At 37.3% G+C, this 16,540-nt stretch overlaps 2 protein-coding genes across 3 annotated transcripts; one reads left to right on the top strand and one right to left on the bottom strand.

The window, feature by feature from the left end:
* Positions 1–906: 906 nt before the first annotated feature.
* Positions 907–6,216, top strand: gjb1b (gap junction protein beta 1b). 2 transcript variants are annotated; one of them, XM_051127767.1, is made up of 3 exons: positions 941–1,004; positions 1,304–1,393; positions 2,368–6,216. In XM_051127767.1, the coding sequence occupies exon 3, from the start codon at positions 2,382–2,384 to the stop codon at positions 3,207–3,209; it is 828 nt and encodes a 275-aa protein (XP_050983724.1). In that variant the 5' UTR covers positions 941–1,004; positions 1,304–1,393; positions 2,368–2,381; the 3' UTR covers positions 3,210–6,216. The 2 variants fall into 2 exon arrangements, with proteins under 2 accessions (XP_050983725.1, XP_050983724.1); XM_051127768.1 differs by lacking the exon at positions 1,304–1,393 and having other exon boundaries at positions 907–1,004.
* Positions 6,217–6,716: 500 nt separating this feature from the next.
* rraga (Ras-related GTP binding A) lies at positions 6,717–16,540 on the bottom strand. The gene is given in 12 exon segments (XM_051127766.1): positions 6,717–7,157; positions 7,433–7,554; positions 8,325–8,440; positions 8,523–8,614; positions 10,925–10,945; positions 10,947–11,048; positions 11,135–11,230; positions 11,502–11,724; positions 11,812–11,878; positions 12,705–12,804; positions 15,509–15,593; positions 16,407–16,540. Coding segments are annotated over 10 exon segments (948 nt in total). The 5' UTR covers positions 15,536–15,593; positions 16,407–16,540; the 3' UTR covers positions 6,717–7,157; positions 7,433–7,450.

The raw sequence follows: 16,540 nt of genomic DNA, 5'->3' as shown, positions 1-16,540 counted from the left end.
TCAAGTCTTGCTTTCCGTGGAACTGAAAACAAGAACAAACAGACTCAGAAAAATTAATTCAAAGGGAAAACACTTTTCATTCCCCATTGATGGATATTTGATATTGTTTTAAGCATAAACTGGCTTGGTTTCGTTAAAATTTTAAAGACTTAAGCTTCATTTTGCATCTAAAGTAAATGTATCTTGATTTAAGGATGTTTAGATATATGTATATTTAAAAAATATATATATATATTTGGAATTAAAGACTTTCTGCTCTGAATTACGACCTTTTTTTTGGTTGAATCAAGACTTTTTAAGGCCTTTGTAGGTCCTGCAGAAAACCAGTTTAGGAGTGAGCCTTCATACTTACCTTTTTCTGAAAATCATGCATTTTTATATGTACACAACATGAATTCATACAAAAGCAGCACCTTGTGAAATGGTTGTGTTTTCCTGTGAGATGTGATTGACTGAACTCATCTGCCAGTGTTAGAGCTATTCAACAAAACACAGAAGTGCTCAAAGAACTGTTTTACCGGTGTCACAACTTCAGATCTTGCGGTGTAACTCTCAAACACATTGACAAAATCTGAAGGATTTCACCAGAGTTTGAACCTGGAAGTATCACACAAAAACCTGACAGTGTTATTTCTTGACAACTCGACCTTCTTTGATAAATTGTGCTGTGTTTGATAAAGTGAGCACGGCTCAGAAACGCCCCTCATTTCCTCTCCCTGCCAGGCACAATGAATAATGTTGCTGCTCATTGTGTCCACACAGATTCTTTCTTCTGCCCCGGGTGGGTGGAAATCAAGGCATTTGATCTGAATTCTGAAGAGTCTTGTTAGCCTCCATAAAGAGCCGCATTGTGTATAAATGGGTTATATAAGTGCATATGACAGCCATGGTGCAGGGTTGTGGCTAGTAGCGCGTAAATCCTTTGCATTTGCAAAGGGCATGCTGATCTTTAGCGAGGCCATTAGCTGTTTTCTGGAAATGTCTCTTTATTTTCACAGCTGAAGGTAAATCGCTCTTTTCATACATCATAATCAAACATGGAAATGTTCATCTGACGGCTCTGTATTCTTTTTGGAGCGTGTTGTAAAATTTAAATCCTTATTGTAAGTTGGACTTCAGATGCATCATATAGTTTGACCAAAGCTATTATCCTATATTAGTGTTTATGTGGATTTGTTGTGTGGGCCAACCGAAAGCCTGCCATTGGCCAGGTTGTGTTGTGTCAGGTGACGACATGTGGTGCTAGACCATCGCCCAAGCTCTTAACCAGCTCCAGATTAACCACAACTCATTTTTATTTCAGTCAACCAAGTATCCAAATGCCAAGAACTCAGTCTGTTCTTCATGTTTGGAGCTGGTACAGCATAAGCTGCTTTCTCACGGGCTGATCCTGGTAAATTATTGCTCAGATTGAACATTTTGTAGTTTAGCAGTATATTGTTTTGTTTGTTGGGATTGCATTAATCTGAAATATTGTGTAATTGGAAATTTTTGCATGACATATCTGAGTATGTTATACACATCAGCAGTCGAAATGTGTAAAAATTACTAGCTACGAATTACATTTGTGTATTTAGATTACTGCACTAATGTCTCTGTAAAAAGTATTGGATTACTTATTACTAATAACTTTCTAAATGCCATATTACACTACAGAATGATGGACATCAAACTGCTCTTTTAAATAAATCATATAAAATTGCATAATTTATTCTTGAACTGAACGAAATATTTAAAGGCAGAAAACATATGTACATTTTTAAAATAAATGTTACATTTTGATGATAAATCCACTTATTTTTTATATAGAATTCAGAATAGAGTTCTGTACACTATATACTATTTAATGTAATCACATTAAAAAATCTATATATATGTATATATATGTGTGTGTGTGTGTGTGTACACACGTTACTAAGAGATTATTCTTACTTTTTTCTGTAATTTAATTAGTTACTTCTGATGTAATTACTTTAAATAGTGTATAGTGTACAGATATATATTAATATATATGTTCCAATGTGTTTTTGTTTGTTTTTTTTTTTTTGTTTTCTTTGTGATGCCATAGAAGTCCCAACCATTTCTGGTTCCCCGAAGAACCTTTAAGTTACCAATTTTTTAAAGAACCATTTTGTTCTTAGCATTTGAAGAATATTTTAATAATCTAACCTTTTTCACTAAAAAGAAATGTTTCCATGGATGTTAAAGGTTCTTCATGGAACCATGTCAATAAAGAAGCTTTTTTCTTTTTTAAAAAGGCATTTCAAACATTTAAGTAAAAGACTTTCATAAGAAACTGATTGATCTTGATCAAACTGATGAAAACAGATTAAAGTCATTGTGCTTTGCTTTTGTCTTTCACTGTAGTCCTCGCATCAACCATGAATTGGGTGTCGTTTTATGCTGTGATCAGCGGTGTGAACAGGCATTCGACCGGCATCGGCCGCATCTGGCTGTCGGTCATCTTCATCTTCCGTATCATGGTGCTGGTGGTGGCGGCCGAGAGCGTGTGGGGAGACGAGAAGTCCGGCTTCACCTGCAACACCCAGCAGCCCGGCTGCAACAGCGTGTGCTACGACCAGTTCTTCCCCATCTCGCACATCCGCATCTGGGCTCTGCAGCTCATCCTGGTGTCCACGCCGGCCCTGCTGGTGGCCATGCACATCGCGCACCGCCGGCACATCGAGAAAAAGATCCTCAAGATATCCGGTCGGGGGAGCGCCAAGGACTTCGAGAACATCAAGAGCCAGAAGTTCAAGATCACCGGTGCGCTCTGGTGGACTTACATGATCAGCATCATCTTCCGCATCATTTTCGAGGTGGTGTTCTTGTACATTTTTTACATAATCTATCCGGACATCAAGATGGTTCGTCTCGTGAAGTGTGACTCCTACCCCTGTCCGAATACGGTGGACTGTTTCGTGTCCCGTCCTACGGAGAAGACCATTTTTACTATCTTCATGCTGGCCGTGTCTGGAATCTGTGTCTTGTTGAACATCGCAGAGGTTATGTACTTAATAGGCCGGGCGTGTATGAAATATTTTCAAGGAGCGGTAGGTGAACCTAAAGCGCCTTGGCTCGCTCAAAAACTGGCCACCTACAAGCAGAACGAAATAAATCAGCTGATATCAGAGCATTCGTTCAAACCGAGATTCAACGTTGGGCGAAAGCCTCCCACGGACAGGAGCGAACGCTGCTCTGCTTTCTAGACAGAGCTTTCTACCAACTATCAGTAATTAATGGAATGTGGATGTCTGTAATCATATTAATCAGGTGTCATACTTTGTTACTTTCGTTTAATGGCCTCTCTACATGCGAGGAGTGATCATGGGGAAAAATATGCTGGAGAACCGTCAACACGTTTGAAGTGGCACAAGTGTCCATCTCGTTTCAAAAAAGCAGAGTAGATCAGAGCAATAACTGGGTTTCACACTAGACATTCATGGGTGAGCAAACACTGGCGAGTGTAAACGGTTGGTCTTTTGCTTCTGTACTAAACGTTGGTAAACTCTGGCCAACTGAGGGTCTCTACATCACAAATTGACCTTTTGTCTCAATAGAAAAACAAAACCTTTTAATGTATGTTAATGACAACTATTTATTGAAAACAAAAGCCCTCAACCATAAAACAAGCCATTTGGAAATGGATGGATAGATGAAAACAGAAGCCAAAAACAGAAAACAGAAGCATTATTGTTGATATTTTGAGCATCTGATATAATTTTGCAGTATGATCGCCCCTTAAAGGAGAAGTCCACTTCCAGAACAAACATTTACAGATAATGTACTCACCCCCTTGTCATCCAAGATGTTCATGTCTTTCTGTCTTCAGTTGATAAGAAATTATGCTTCTTGAGGAATTTTTCTCCACATAGTGGACTTCAGTGGTGCCCCCAAGTTTGAACTTCCAAAATGCAGTTTAAATGCGGCTTCAAATGGCTCTAAACGATCCCAGCTGTAGAAGAAGGGTCTTATCTAGAAAAACGATGGTCATTTTTTAAACAAATTGACAATTTATAAACCTCATTATTAACCTCAAATGCTTGTCTTGTCCAAGTCTGAGTGAACTTTTTTTCCAGTTCAACACAATGCAGTTCAATGCAGTTTAGGTTGTCGAAAAACTCCCATCTCCTTTTCTTTCCCTACTTCCTACATCCCTGCAGAAGTACCGACCCAGTGTTCACAAAGTGAACGTGCAGTGAAGAACAAATGCCCTTCACAAAAAAAGGTAAAACAGCGATGTAGGACGATTTTGACGTTGAAGAAGAAAACGAGATGGGAGTTTTTCGACATACACATACACACAACTGTACTGACCCAGATTACATAGACTACATGTGTGCATCACAGAGACGAGACAAGACAAGCGTTGGAGGTTAAAATTAAATAAACTGTCAATTTCCGATCGTTTCGCTAGACAAGACCCTTCTTCCTCGACTGGGATCATTTAGAGCCATTTAAAGTTGCATTTAAACTACATTTTGGAAGTTCAAACTTCGGGGCACCAATGAAGTCCACAATTGAAGCATAATTTCTTATCAACTGAAGAAAGAAAGACACGAACATCTTGGATGACAATGAGAGAAGTAAATTATCTGTAAATTTTTGTTCTGGAAGTGGACTTCTCCTTTAAGAATGCTACATTCACAAAATATTGATTTTTGATTGTGTTTATTTGAACTACAAATTCCAACAAAATTTCCAACAATTTTCTGGCTTTGAAGTTAATCAAAATGCCCATTCGCATGTTTCAGTAAAGATCCATTTTCATTTTATTTTAACATGTAAATGATTTGTGAAAAGGTTTTTCTGTTAGAATTTCTCATTTTAGTTAGATGTGTGGATCTAATGAAAGTTTATTTAAAGGTAATTTTCTTCATTTTTCTGTCTCAAAACAAGCACATATTTATTAAAAGACAAAACAGACTTGAGGCTGCATTGTTTTTATTTGATTGTAAATGCTTCTTTGTTCTCACAATGTAAATTTGTACTAGCAATCACAGCCTTATCTAACACATTTCAGGAGCCATACAATCACATATAACTGACCGTCCGTCCTGCTCTAGTATGACTGGGAAATAATATTATCTTAGCAGGACTTTGTTGAATTCATTGATGCAGCTTTTTGCTTGCAATATCAACTTTGTCATTAAAGAAATGCATTATATTGCACATACCGTAATGCAATTTTAAATCATTTTAATTTCTCAATATGTCCATGCATTTCAATCATGATTTTTTTCCTCCCATTTCAGTAAAGGGGTTAGTTAAGTATGGAAGCCCATTTCCCCCACTGAATAAAATTTTTTAAAAGGTAATTCCGAAAAAAAAAATTCTCAGAATTGCATGATACAAACTCGCAATTCTTTTTTTTTTTTTCTCAGAATTTTGAGATATAAACTCGCAATTGAGAGTTATAAAGTCAAAATTGCAAAATAAAAACGAATTTTGACTTTTTATCGCAACTGTAACTTATAAAGTCCAATTTTAAAGGGGGAATAAAGACATGTATTCTCACAATTCTGCCTTAAGTCACAGCTGCGTGTTACAAAGTCAGAATTGCAAGTTATAAACCTTAGAATTCTGAGGAAAGAAAGTTACAATTGCGAGATATAAACTCGCAATTCTGAGAAAAAAAGCAATTCTGACTTTATAACTCGAAATTGTGAGTTTATATCTCATAATTCTGAGAAAAAAGTCAGAATTGCGAGATAAAAAGTCGCAATTACCTTTTTTTATGTTTTATTCAGTAGCGGAAACAGGCTTCCATAGTTAAGAGATGTATTAATGTTGTAAAACCTTTTCTAAAGGCTTCACATACTGAAAAAGAAAGCTGTTTTATATTGCAGTCTAAACCAGGGGTACTCAACCCTGTTCCTGGAGATCGACCTTCTTGCAGAGTTTAGTTCGAACTCTAATCAAACACACCTGTCTGTAATTATCAAGTGCTCCTTCAGATCCTAATTAGCTGGTTCAGGTGTGTTTGGTCAGGGTTGGAGCTGAACTCTGCAGGAAAGTCGATCTCCAGGACCAGGGATGAGCACCCCTGGTCTAAACATTAGGAAAGTGACATTTTTGACATTATTCAGGTCAGTATGTTCCAAACACCCTTTGGTGCTTATGACTGCTATCAGTGATGGTTCAAATGTGTGTAGACCTTTAAATCATGTGTTTATAGCAGTGCTCATGGATCAGCTCAGGACTATGTCATTGCCAAACGAGATTGTTACTTTCAGTAACTAGCAAGTGGAGCTAACTGAGCACATCCTGGACCAATGTAGCCCTCAGAGCAACAGGATCCTGAATAGGAAAACTCATTCCTCATGCAGAGAGGGTGCAAATCATTTTCTTTAAGGTTTTTTTTTTTGGAATAATTCTAAATGTAAGCCTGTGTGAATGAGCCACATGAACCCAGTTTCACAGTTTTTGTCCCACCACTGGAGATGTGCTCAATGATAAGGTGGCAACCACTGAATATGACTACCTATGTAACCCGTTACAAAGTACCAATGTTTAATAAAATAAAATTTTTAAAAACTCAGGGATTTTTAAGGGGTTTGATGTTACTCTCTAAGCCAATCAACACATACCAAAACTTTTGACATTAACTTTCAAATGCTTTGTTTTGACTTTCTGAAGTGAGAAGTCTGATCAAAGAAATTAGGGATTAAAATATGAATTACAAACTCTGGTTTTGATGCACAAAAAGACAGTCATTACAGAACAATCTGTATTTATTGAGAATAGTTATAATACAAGAATTTGTAGATCAAAGTATTAATTTAGCAAGACCAGGTTTAGTCACAGATTTCTGCTCCCATTTTCAACAGTACAGCAAGCTGACAATGCTTAATATAAACGACACACAGAGAAAGAATGCTGACCTTATGATCTAGCGTTCCTGACTATCAGTAACTCATAAGTCACCGTATGGCACAAAAAATCAGATATTAAGGGGTCGTTACAACATTCAACCCCTCGACCCGTGGTTTATGATTAAGAACTACCGTTCCTTTGCAACATCAGCGAGGAAAACAAGCACGTTACTGCTTTTTAACATAAGGTGACTTTGTTTCTCAGCAGAAACACTGGATACAAGTGAAGTCAGCAAGACAGGAGGAAATCTTCTGGATCATTCCCAGCAGTTCATTCACCACCTGTGCACGAGGAAAACCATCAAGAGCTCAGTAAAACAACGGCAAACAAAGCCCTTTTAATCTAGAGAAAGACCTTGATATGATGAGTTTTAAGTTTTCACTACACAGTTTTTACTCTAACTTGTTTCATATATTTTGTAGGCCTTGGAACAGCAAGAATGCAACATTTAAAAGACTTATTTTCTTATTAACTGTTTTCTGCCAGGTGAATGTGAAATTGATTCAGTAATTAACAGTTAAAAAGGTGTAAAACAAGGTGTGGTTCAGACACTCACGCGCTGTATGCTGCGAGTCTAGCGCATGCGCATGTGCAGACTGTGCTTGGGCCCGTCCACACGCTCCAGCTTCTCAAAATGTCTCCTGGCGTTCCTGATGTTGATGAGGGTGGCCGCAGACGCTGGAAGAAAGAAAAGGGGTTTGCTATGAGTCACATGTGCTTTTCTTTAGCGTTGGAGTACAAGGTGTTTTGAAATACAATAAAAGGATAGTTTCTGCATGTTTTAGAAAAAGCGAGACAAGAAATAAGGGCCGGATATACCCTCACAGACTATAAATCATCAGTCATTCTCCTTACAAGTGAAACATTATACCAACAATTTAAATAGCGTCTTACATATTAATCACTTACATTTATTTGCAGGAATTGTTCACCAAAACCTTAAAATTATGTCGACATCATCATCTCACCCTCATGCTGTTGCAAACCTGTATGTGAGTTTCTTTCTTCAGACTTACATTGCTTTCATGATATGGGGAACAATGGCTACCAGCAACTGCTTAGTTACCAACATTCTTTAAAATATCTGCTTTTGTGTTTAGAGGAAGGAAGTACAACACGAGGGAGAGTAAATTATGACAATTTTCATTTTGGGGTAAAGTGTACTTTTAAACACGTGACCTAAAGGCAAGTAATCTAATTTATCTAAAGTGATCTAACTTAGATCATATTTGGCTAAAATACTGGATTTGACAATAAATAATGCTTAATTGTCATGAAAATGTCACAATAAAAAAGCTGTGCATTTCTTCATGATATTCCCTGATGGTGACTCCTGCAGCCAAAAAAAAACTCAAACAAAGGAAACATTTCTTTCTCCAGCTCGTAAGACCACAGATGATTGTCATGTGGGACTGGCAAAACCGCTGAGGAATGAGAGCGATGCTTACGTATGGACGGGTCTGACATGATCACCATGACGTAGGTGTTGGACGTGAACACGTCAATAAAGGCAGCGAAGTTAGAGTTGCGCACTTCCATGCTCTGGAAGGAGGCGGCCAGTTTACTGTGGGACGGACAGACAGAAAGGTCAAAATTTCCATGACGCTCTTCAGCACTGGAAACTACATGAATGGAGTCTGACTGACCTGCAGCTCAGCTTGAACTGCTTGATGATGTTACTGATCTTCTCGAAGCGATGAGCATCACGCTGCTCCTTACACTGATAATGAGAAATCACCTGACAAGACACAAGAGACACATCAATCATTCAGAGCCAATGTGTGTAAAGAAGCTTCCCACAATAAAACCATTCATTTCACTGCATTTTCTCTTCTGTTTGCAGAGTTTGTTTTCTCTGTGTTTGCTGCCTAATTCAAAGCAAAGGTTCAGCACTGTTCTATCTGTCATCTTCCACATCAGACCAAAGAGATCAAAAATACCTGGAGAGAGCATCCATTAGCACTCTCTTTTATCTAAATGGCAGTTGCTTGGTCAATCACCTGACTACTATTACTATTATTACAACTACAACCAACTAATAGTTGTTGATAGGGATGTAGCGGTTTTATCAATATTGTTGTCTCACGATAGCAAAACAGTCTCAATATTATCGTGGTCACATGACGATATAAAACGATAGGTCTTCCAGGCAAAAAGTGTAGTTTTTAAAATATATTAAACTTCTTACTTGAACATAAAAGGTCTTTAAAGTTGTGTTTTGGGGCATTAAGCTTTAACACAGTATCTGTCAAAAGAACTAAAAAATCTGTTTTCCCTGCCCGTTTCAAAGCGAAGCGCATACTTCGTTCAGCTCGTGATATGTTGTGGAGAAGGGCTCAGTTCACAGTGAATGCAGTGAACTCATTTATTGCATGTGCTGTGAGTTTAACGAGTGTTTGGGAATGCAACGGCCACCAGTTATGCTTTATTTTCATGGCAGATGATCGTAGCATTTCACTAGATTTGTAGTGAGACATGTTTTTGTGAGCCTATTTTCACTGAAGCTGGAGTTTTCCTTCAAAGTAAAAGCTTTACTGCCATTTCCATCAAAATAAAAGCTTAAAGGTGTAGTATGAATTGCTGACAGGTAACAGTTTAAATGAGTGACATTACTGCAGACCATGTTCAAAATATCTCTTTCAAGCATAGAAATTAAAATATTAGAAAAAAATATTAGCAAAAAAATATATCTCTGAAATATTTATTTTTTTTACTGTGCAATATATGGCTATTACTGTCACTGTCGTTGTTATTATTATTATAATATTCTAATTTGTCTGGATTGCTAAAACACAAGTGTAATTGTAATTTAGACTGAGACAGTATAGTCCCCTTTAAAGTTCAGGTACAAGTCAATTCACTGACTTTTTTTCTGACTTAATTTTTCTTAGTTAAAGGGGTCATCGGATCAGACTTTCACATGTTGTTTGAACATTAATGTGTGTTGTCAGTGTATGTAGAAATCTACCCTATAATGATAAAAATCCATGCAGTGTTTTTTAATTAATCTGTAAAAATAATATCCCCTTTTTCAAATCGAGCCGTTCTCAGATGCCTGTCGTTGTGGCGTCACACCCACAGAGGCCGCTCCCACCATAGTTGATTGACATGAGTGTCTTAAGATCAGTTGTAACAGTCCAACCTCCATGTTTTGATGCCAGAGCAGGGATGTAAATTAGCAGGGATGTAAATCTCCGATTGAGTGATTGAGGTGTTGTGTTGCTGGATGTAATAATGAACATAGTGGTCGTCATTTACTCCCGACATCTGAGCCGCTGAAGATGCAGTGGATTACGTTTGTTTGTGAAGGGAATGCGCCTCCCGATCTACATATATCCGTCTATGTTCACGCAAATCATTTGTGATCCAGCTTCACTTACTTAAATGTGGCTAAAGTAAACAGGCTCGTCACTCCACTGAGAGAAGAGAGGGGCGGGGCGAGCAGAGCTCATCTGCATTTAAAGCAGCCTCGACCAGAATGAGATGATTTTTGCAGAGTTGATTTTGGCAAGGTAAAAAGGGTGTTGTTTTACACAACTATTGAGAATTTTTAACCAAAGTATATTAGAGACTTTTCATTAAGACCCTAAAGAATCATATCAACTTGTGGAAAATGGGCATGCGATGACCCCTTTAAGAACGTGGGTTGGAGCTCTTAATTTTGAATAATTAAACTTTAAAATGTACTATTTATTTATTTTTTTTACTTTTTTTGCCCCATTTTATCTTTTTTTTAAATATCTACCTTACTTTTGTTGGCCTGCAACAAGCTCTTACGTGTAACATAGGAAAGGACGAACATGAATGACTCTAAAGTCCCACTAGGTCATACAGTCTATTCAAGCTCTCCTGAAAATTGCACTTAGTCTGGCAAAACTGTCTAGATTTTCAAAGTGTTGGAGGCACAAACAAATAAAACTACATTTTTAGTGTTTGACAATGCAAACGTAAAAATAATCACAACATGAGGTTTTGACCAAATTGTGCAGCATCAGTCGAAATATCTGCAAGCAGTTACACAAGCACTGTGTTTCAGTTTGGTACAAACCAGGAAAGTAGCTCTTTCAAAAAAGTAAGACTTCGTCTGCCTCAATTATCTGAGCAAAGTTGCGTAGGTTGCACTCCAGCTGCTGTACGTTAGGAATGAGCTGATAGACGATACTGGACCACGCCTGCAGACACAAACACAAACAATACAAGTTAAACTTCTGACTGTCTGTTAATGTGGAGCGGTGCAGAGAAATGCAAATGTTCTTACTTTATACAGTGTCTCGTCCCAAATAGACGTTCTAAAACAGGTGCAGGCCAGCGGGCGAGACAGTCTTTTCAGGTCCTCCTCACGCTCTTTAAATATCTAAATCACAAAGCAATTAACAGATACTAATTAGCAGTGTTAATTGTTAATGTCAATTCCACTGTATTTTACAAGTTTGAAGATGGTCAACAAGGATTTGTTTCAGACTTATTTCAGTAGTGATGAAAAAACAATTCAAAATATATATATATATATATATTTTTTTTTTTTTTTTTTTTAAAGATTAAATGTGACATGGGCATGTTCTTGTTAGGAATCTTGAGATACAAAAAAAAGGCCTTAGAGGATAAAATTCCCGCCCGTATCTTACCAGGTCTCTCTGGTCCTCCTGCACCAGGTCCATCTTGTGCACCAGGCAGAAGATCTTTGCGTCAGGCGAGTTCTGCAGGATGGCTTCCAGACACGACTGGTAGTAATGCATATCCTTCTCCAGCTCTCGGCTCTCCACGTCAAACACGTAGATCAACACCTCTACGTTGCGAAAGATGTTGTCTCTCTGACTCGTGAAGTAGTTTTCCATGAAGGTGTCCTGTCTGTACGATGCGCATTTAAAGATGAATAAAGAAAAATGTCTTCCCAAAAGCCATCCAACAAAACACATTCCTACAGGAGACACTTACCCACCACAGTCCCACAGGTTCAGCACCAGATTACCCAGAAATCGCACATGAGAGTGCTCCACATCAACTGAAATGGAAAAAAAATACAGCTGATTTGAACCTTTGACTGAAACTGATTGATTTATGTTGACATATGTGACCCTGGACCACAAAACCAGTCTTAAGTAGCACGGTTATATTCGTAGCAATAGCCAAAAATACATTGTATGGGTCAAAATTATTTTTCTTTTTTGCCAAAAATCATTAGGATATTAAGTAAAGATCATGTTCCATGAAGATATTTTGTTAATTGTCTACCGTAAATATATCAAAACGTAATTTCTGATTAGTAATATGCATTGCTAAGAACTTCATTTGGACAACTTTAAAGGGGATTTTCTCAATATTTTCATTTTTGGCACCCTCAGATTCCAGATTTTCAAATAGTTGTATCTCAACCAAATATTGTTCTGTCCTAACAAACCTTGTGGTGCACGGTCACATATTAACACCGCAAAAAAATTCTTTATATCTTATGGAATTATTAAGCATAAAGTTAAAAAATTAAGAATTAAGCCATTTAAAAAAAATAGAAAACAACATAATCAAATGTAAATGCAGAAAACTGTCCTAAAAAGAGAATCAATTTTCTTTCATCAAAACAACCAGCATATGACGTGAACATTTTTAGGAGAGCTTGCCCTCCTCTGCAGCTTTCAAATCTCATTTGTAGTTAGTTTTGTTTATTCAGAAATGAAGCTCTGATCACAAGACACACAAGAGCCTGGTTTCACTAGATCTGGTGCAGCGTGTCTTGAGGTGTCATGCAGGTTTGGAATGAAATGAGGTTGAATAAAAGCTGACATGACATGTGTTTTTTTTTTTTTGTGCACTATTTCTTGAAAATGTCATACTTGTGGCTCCAAGGCGGCGAGTGTCTCTGGCGATGTAATTAGCAAATATGATGGACCTCATACTGGTCTTTCCTGATCCACTTTTACCCATCAAGAGCACCTGCAAATAGAGCAAAGGGTCATTTCTTCATGACGGCAGAGGAGGAATCTATACATTAGGGCAGTGATTGGACTGAGGACTCCAGCACTGCACACTTTGCACGTCTCCCTCATCTAACACACCTGATTCAACACATCAGCTCATCAGTAGAGACTGCAGCAGAGCTGATGTAAAGCAACAAAAAACAAAAGTAATGCTCTGATACGCTGTTAATGCGTCAACACGCAATTTTCAATGGCATAGGGGCTTTAATATGCTGCTTTTGTGAAAAATTAGCAGCGTATCAGCTAATCTTCAACATTTGTTTTATACTGATTTACTTTTGCAGTTTAGAGAAAAGCTGCTGTTTTATAAGAGAAATCACAGACCATGCTGTGACAGGTAGGAATCAGTTTATGTCATTGTTTCCCAACAGGGTCATTCCGTGTCAAATCAACCAAATTTCAGAAATTTTCCCGGCTCAAATTTTTGATTTTGCTAATATTTTTTTCTAAAGAAAGATGCGCATGTATAGTGACGAAAGACAAAATATTAAATGTTGTGGATGACTATTTACTGAGTAATCCACTATTTTGTCTTTAAACAAAATACATATCGGCTGTATACAAAGTGACTAACATTTGGTTTTAACCACTAACCACTGAAAATGGGTAAAACTCAACAATCTGGACATAGAGCCTCATTGAGATCCTCATATCTCTGGGACTGAATGATGTAGGGCCTTGAAAATGAAAATTCCAAAAAAAAAAAATAAAAAAAAAAAAACAGTTTATTAAAAACTAGAATATCTTTAATTAACTTCTTGAGTTATAGGCATGGAAATTTTGGGAAAGGAATATTTATGGCACTCAAGCATGTTCAATGCAGTTGTCTTGACAGATGGAAAGGAATTTAACATTATTTGTTCTTTAGGCATTCCTCTTAAAAAAAAAACTAAACAAAAAAAAACTCATATTTTTGCAAATTGACCCACATTTACTTTTTGATCACTGAAAATGTGTACATTTTAACGATTTACTCCTGGAGCCATATTGAAATTCTAATATCTCTGGAAGCAAATCTCATAGGGCATTAAAAATAAAGATGCCAAAAGGAAAGTTTGTTAAGACCCAATATCTAAAACGACATTAACACTTCTTGAGTTGCAGACATGCAAACTTTGGAGTAAAAACTTGAAAAGTGCTGTTTCCCCATTTTTTAATGGTCACTATTAGCCCTTAATGCAACAAAGATTGCTAAAGTCAACAGATTTTACTAACAGAACTATTAATCTCTGTGTAAAAATAAGATAATGATGCTGCCATCTTTTTGAAGTCATTTTTAACCCCATGTAATTTGGCTCTGAATCCCAGGTGAAAATGACCAATTTGACCTCCCTCTACAAAACAGTGGATTACTCAGTAATTATTCATCCATGACATTTTATATTTTGGCTTTCATCTCTATATGTGCTTATCTTCCTTCAGAAAAAAATATTAGCAACACCAAAAATTTGAGCCTAGGACCTGTGGTTGAACTGACACGGAATGACCCAGCAGTAAACAAAGGTCTGTTCTGTTTCTGATGTACTTTTGACAACAGCACAAATGATCTGACCTGTTCATATCAAATGTAGACAGTCTGAGACCACTGATCATGGCTTTATAGAGTGTGTGTGTGTGTGTGTGTACAAGGTATTTATCAGGTTATGGGGACCAAATGTCCCCACAAAGATAGTAATCAGTGTCGGGGGTAATGCACTACAAGTAACGTGAGTTACATAATATTATTACTTTTCCAAGTAACTAGTAAAGTAACTCATTACTTTTTAATTGACAAGAAAATATCTGAGTTACTTTTTTCCAATAAGTAACGCCAGTTACTTTTCCCCCCATTTATTGATTAAAAGCTCTGCTTTCCCCATGTTGAAAGAAATCGGGAGTAAGATGTTAGTTCTAGAATTAATGTGAACATTCGTCTCACTCACAAAAAACAGATTCAGTATTCGTCAAAATGAATAAAAACAGTGAAATTCAAGAATATGATGAAAACCTGCAATAATTAAATATGTTAAATAATACAAATATGTACGCCTTTGCTGCCGACCTTCGATGATCCAGTTCAAGCATACTAATAAGCAAAAATTACTCAAGATAATCTAACATTTGTTTTCCTCTTTTTATTGCTGAGGAATTGATATTTTTTCTTCTGCAGTCTATACTGTACAGACGTGAATTTACGTTTGTCAAAGCCTGAGGCTTCTGGTGTGAAAAGGCTTTTACATTTGCCAAAAATATAACTTTTTATATTGAAAACAAACAAGCAAGTCCTGCCCAGATTTTAAAAAAAAAACTAAGTAACGTAATTAGTTACTTTTTTTTAGGGAGTAACTCAATATTGTAATGCATTACTTTTAAAAGTAACTTTCACCAACACTGATAGTAATACCAGTACATGTTGACCTTGTGGGGACATTTTTTAGGTCCCCATGAGGAAACAGGCTTATAAATCAAGCAGAATTAGTTTATTTCATAAAGTAGAAGTGTGCACAGTCTCCTGTGAGAGCTAGGTTTAGGTGTAGGGCGACAGAATATACGGTTTGTACAGTATAAAAACCATTACGCCTATGGAATGTCCCCCAAAAAACATGGAAACACAACATGGTGCAAAACAAGGGTGAAGCACATCAGTAGTCAGCTCTGTATTACAGTGTGGTTAAACTCACCTTCTTCTTCATGGCTGTGCTGGACATCTCCCTGCTCAACTTCACGTAACCACTGTAAATCACTGAACTCTGCGATCATTAACAACTGTAACAAGACCACAACAACACACATCACCACTTTGTCAAACCGCCTCTCTTTCAGTCTGACTCAGCTTTTGTGTTCACAAAGTGTATTACATTATTGAATGAAACGATGTTGTTAAATAGACCAACTTAACAATAAAGTAATTTATCCTTATAACAATTGCAAAGCACATGCATTTTAGAGCTCAGTCACTCCTGTATTTAAGTAAATGGATAAATTTGTTCATTTTCGCACCATAATCCCTAGAAAATAAATGCTTCTTGAGATTTTCCTAGAACTAACTACAAGACACATTTTGACTCTGCAGTTTTTGGTGTGACAGGTCAGTCTGGTCAGTCAGTCATATGATCGGTTTCCTGTGGGTTCACAGGTGTGATGCATCATCATCATCATCATCAACATTATCGTAACATATTCCAGTAACGTTTGACATCACACAGAGCCAGAATCCCTTTGCCTTCACTTTGTTTTCTAACGTCAAACCCAAACAACTTGTTCCTGTGAATGTTTGCTATCGCTCATGCTACATGCTACATCGTTTGATCTTTTCTTCAACGCAAAGAATGTATTTGTTGTGTGTCTTAAGTGTCCAAATAAATTTCGAAGGCAGATAGTCACTGTGTCTCTGTAAGATGTAGTTTTTTTGTTTGGCACTTCCCGATAATGACTTTCTCAGATCTCAGATAACAAGCGCTCCTGATGTTTCTCTGATGAAGATCGAAACGCGACACTAACGCCGCACTAAACACGACAGAAGACTCAAAAACAGTCGATTGCTGTAAATGTGGCGAATGTTGGAACAAGACAACATACCTGATTAAACTCCCCATCGATGTTTATATCACAGTTCGCGGATGGTGACAAAAAGCACGTGACTGACTGCCGCTGTCTCGCGATGACTTGCGCAAGTGGCATTCACGTGACTCGGAGGTCAGAGCTACATGACG

Source organism: Labeo rohita, chromosome 14 (assembly GCF_022985175.1).
Source record: "Labeo rohita strain BAU-BD-2019 chromosome 14, IGBB_LRoh.1.0, whole genome shotgun sequence".
Classification (NCBI taxonomy): Eukaryota; Metazoa; Chordata; class Actinopteri; order Cypriniformes; family Cyprinidae; genus Labeo; species Labeo rohita.
This window is presented reverse-complemented; position numbering and strand designations above follow the sequence as displayed.

Coding starts and splice junctions, on each gene's coding strand:
- gjb1b (XM_051127768.1), top strand. CDS start 2,382: ATGAATTGGGTGTCGTTTTATGCTGTGATCAGCGGTGTGAACAGGCAT.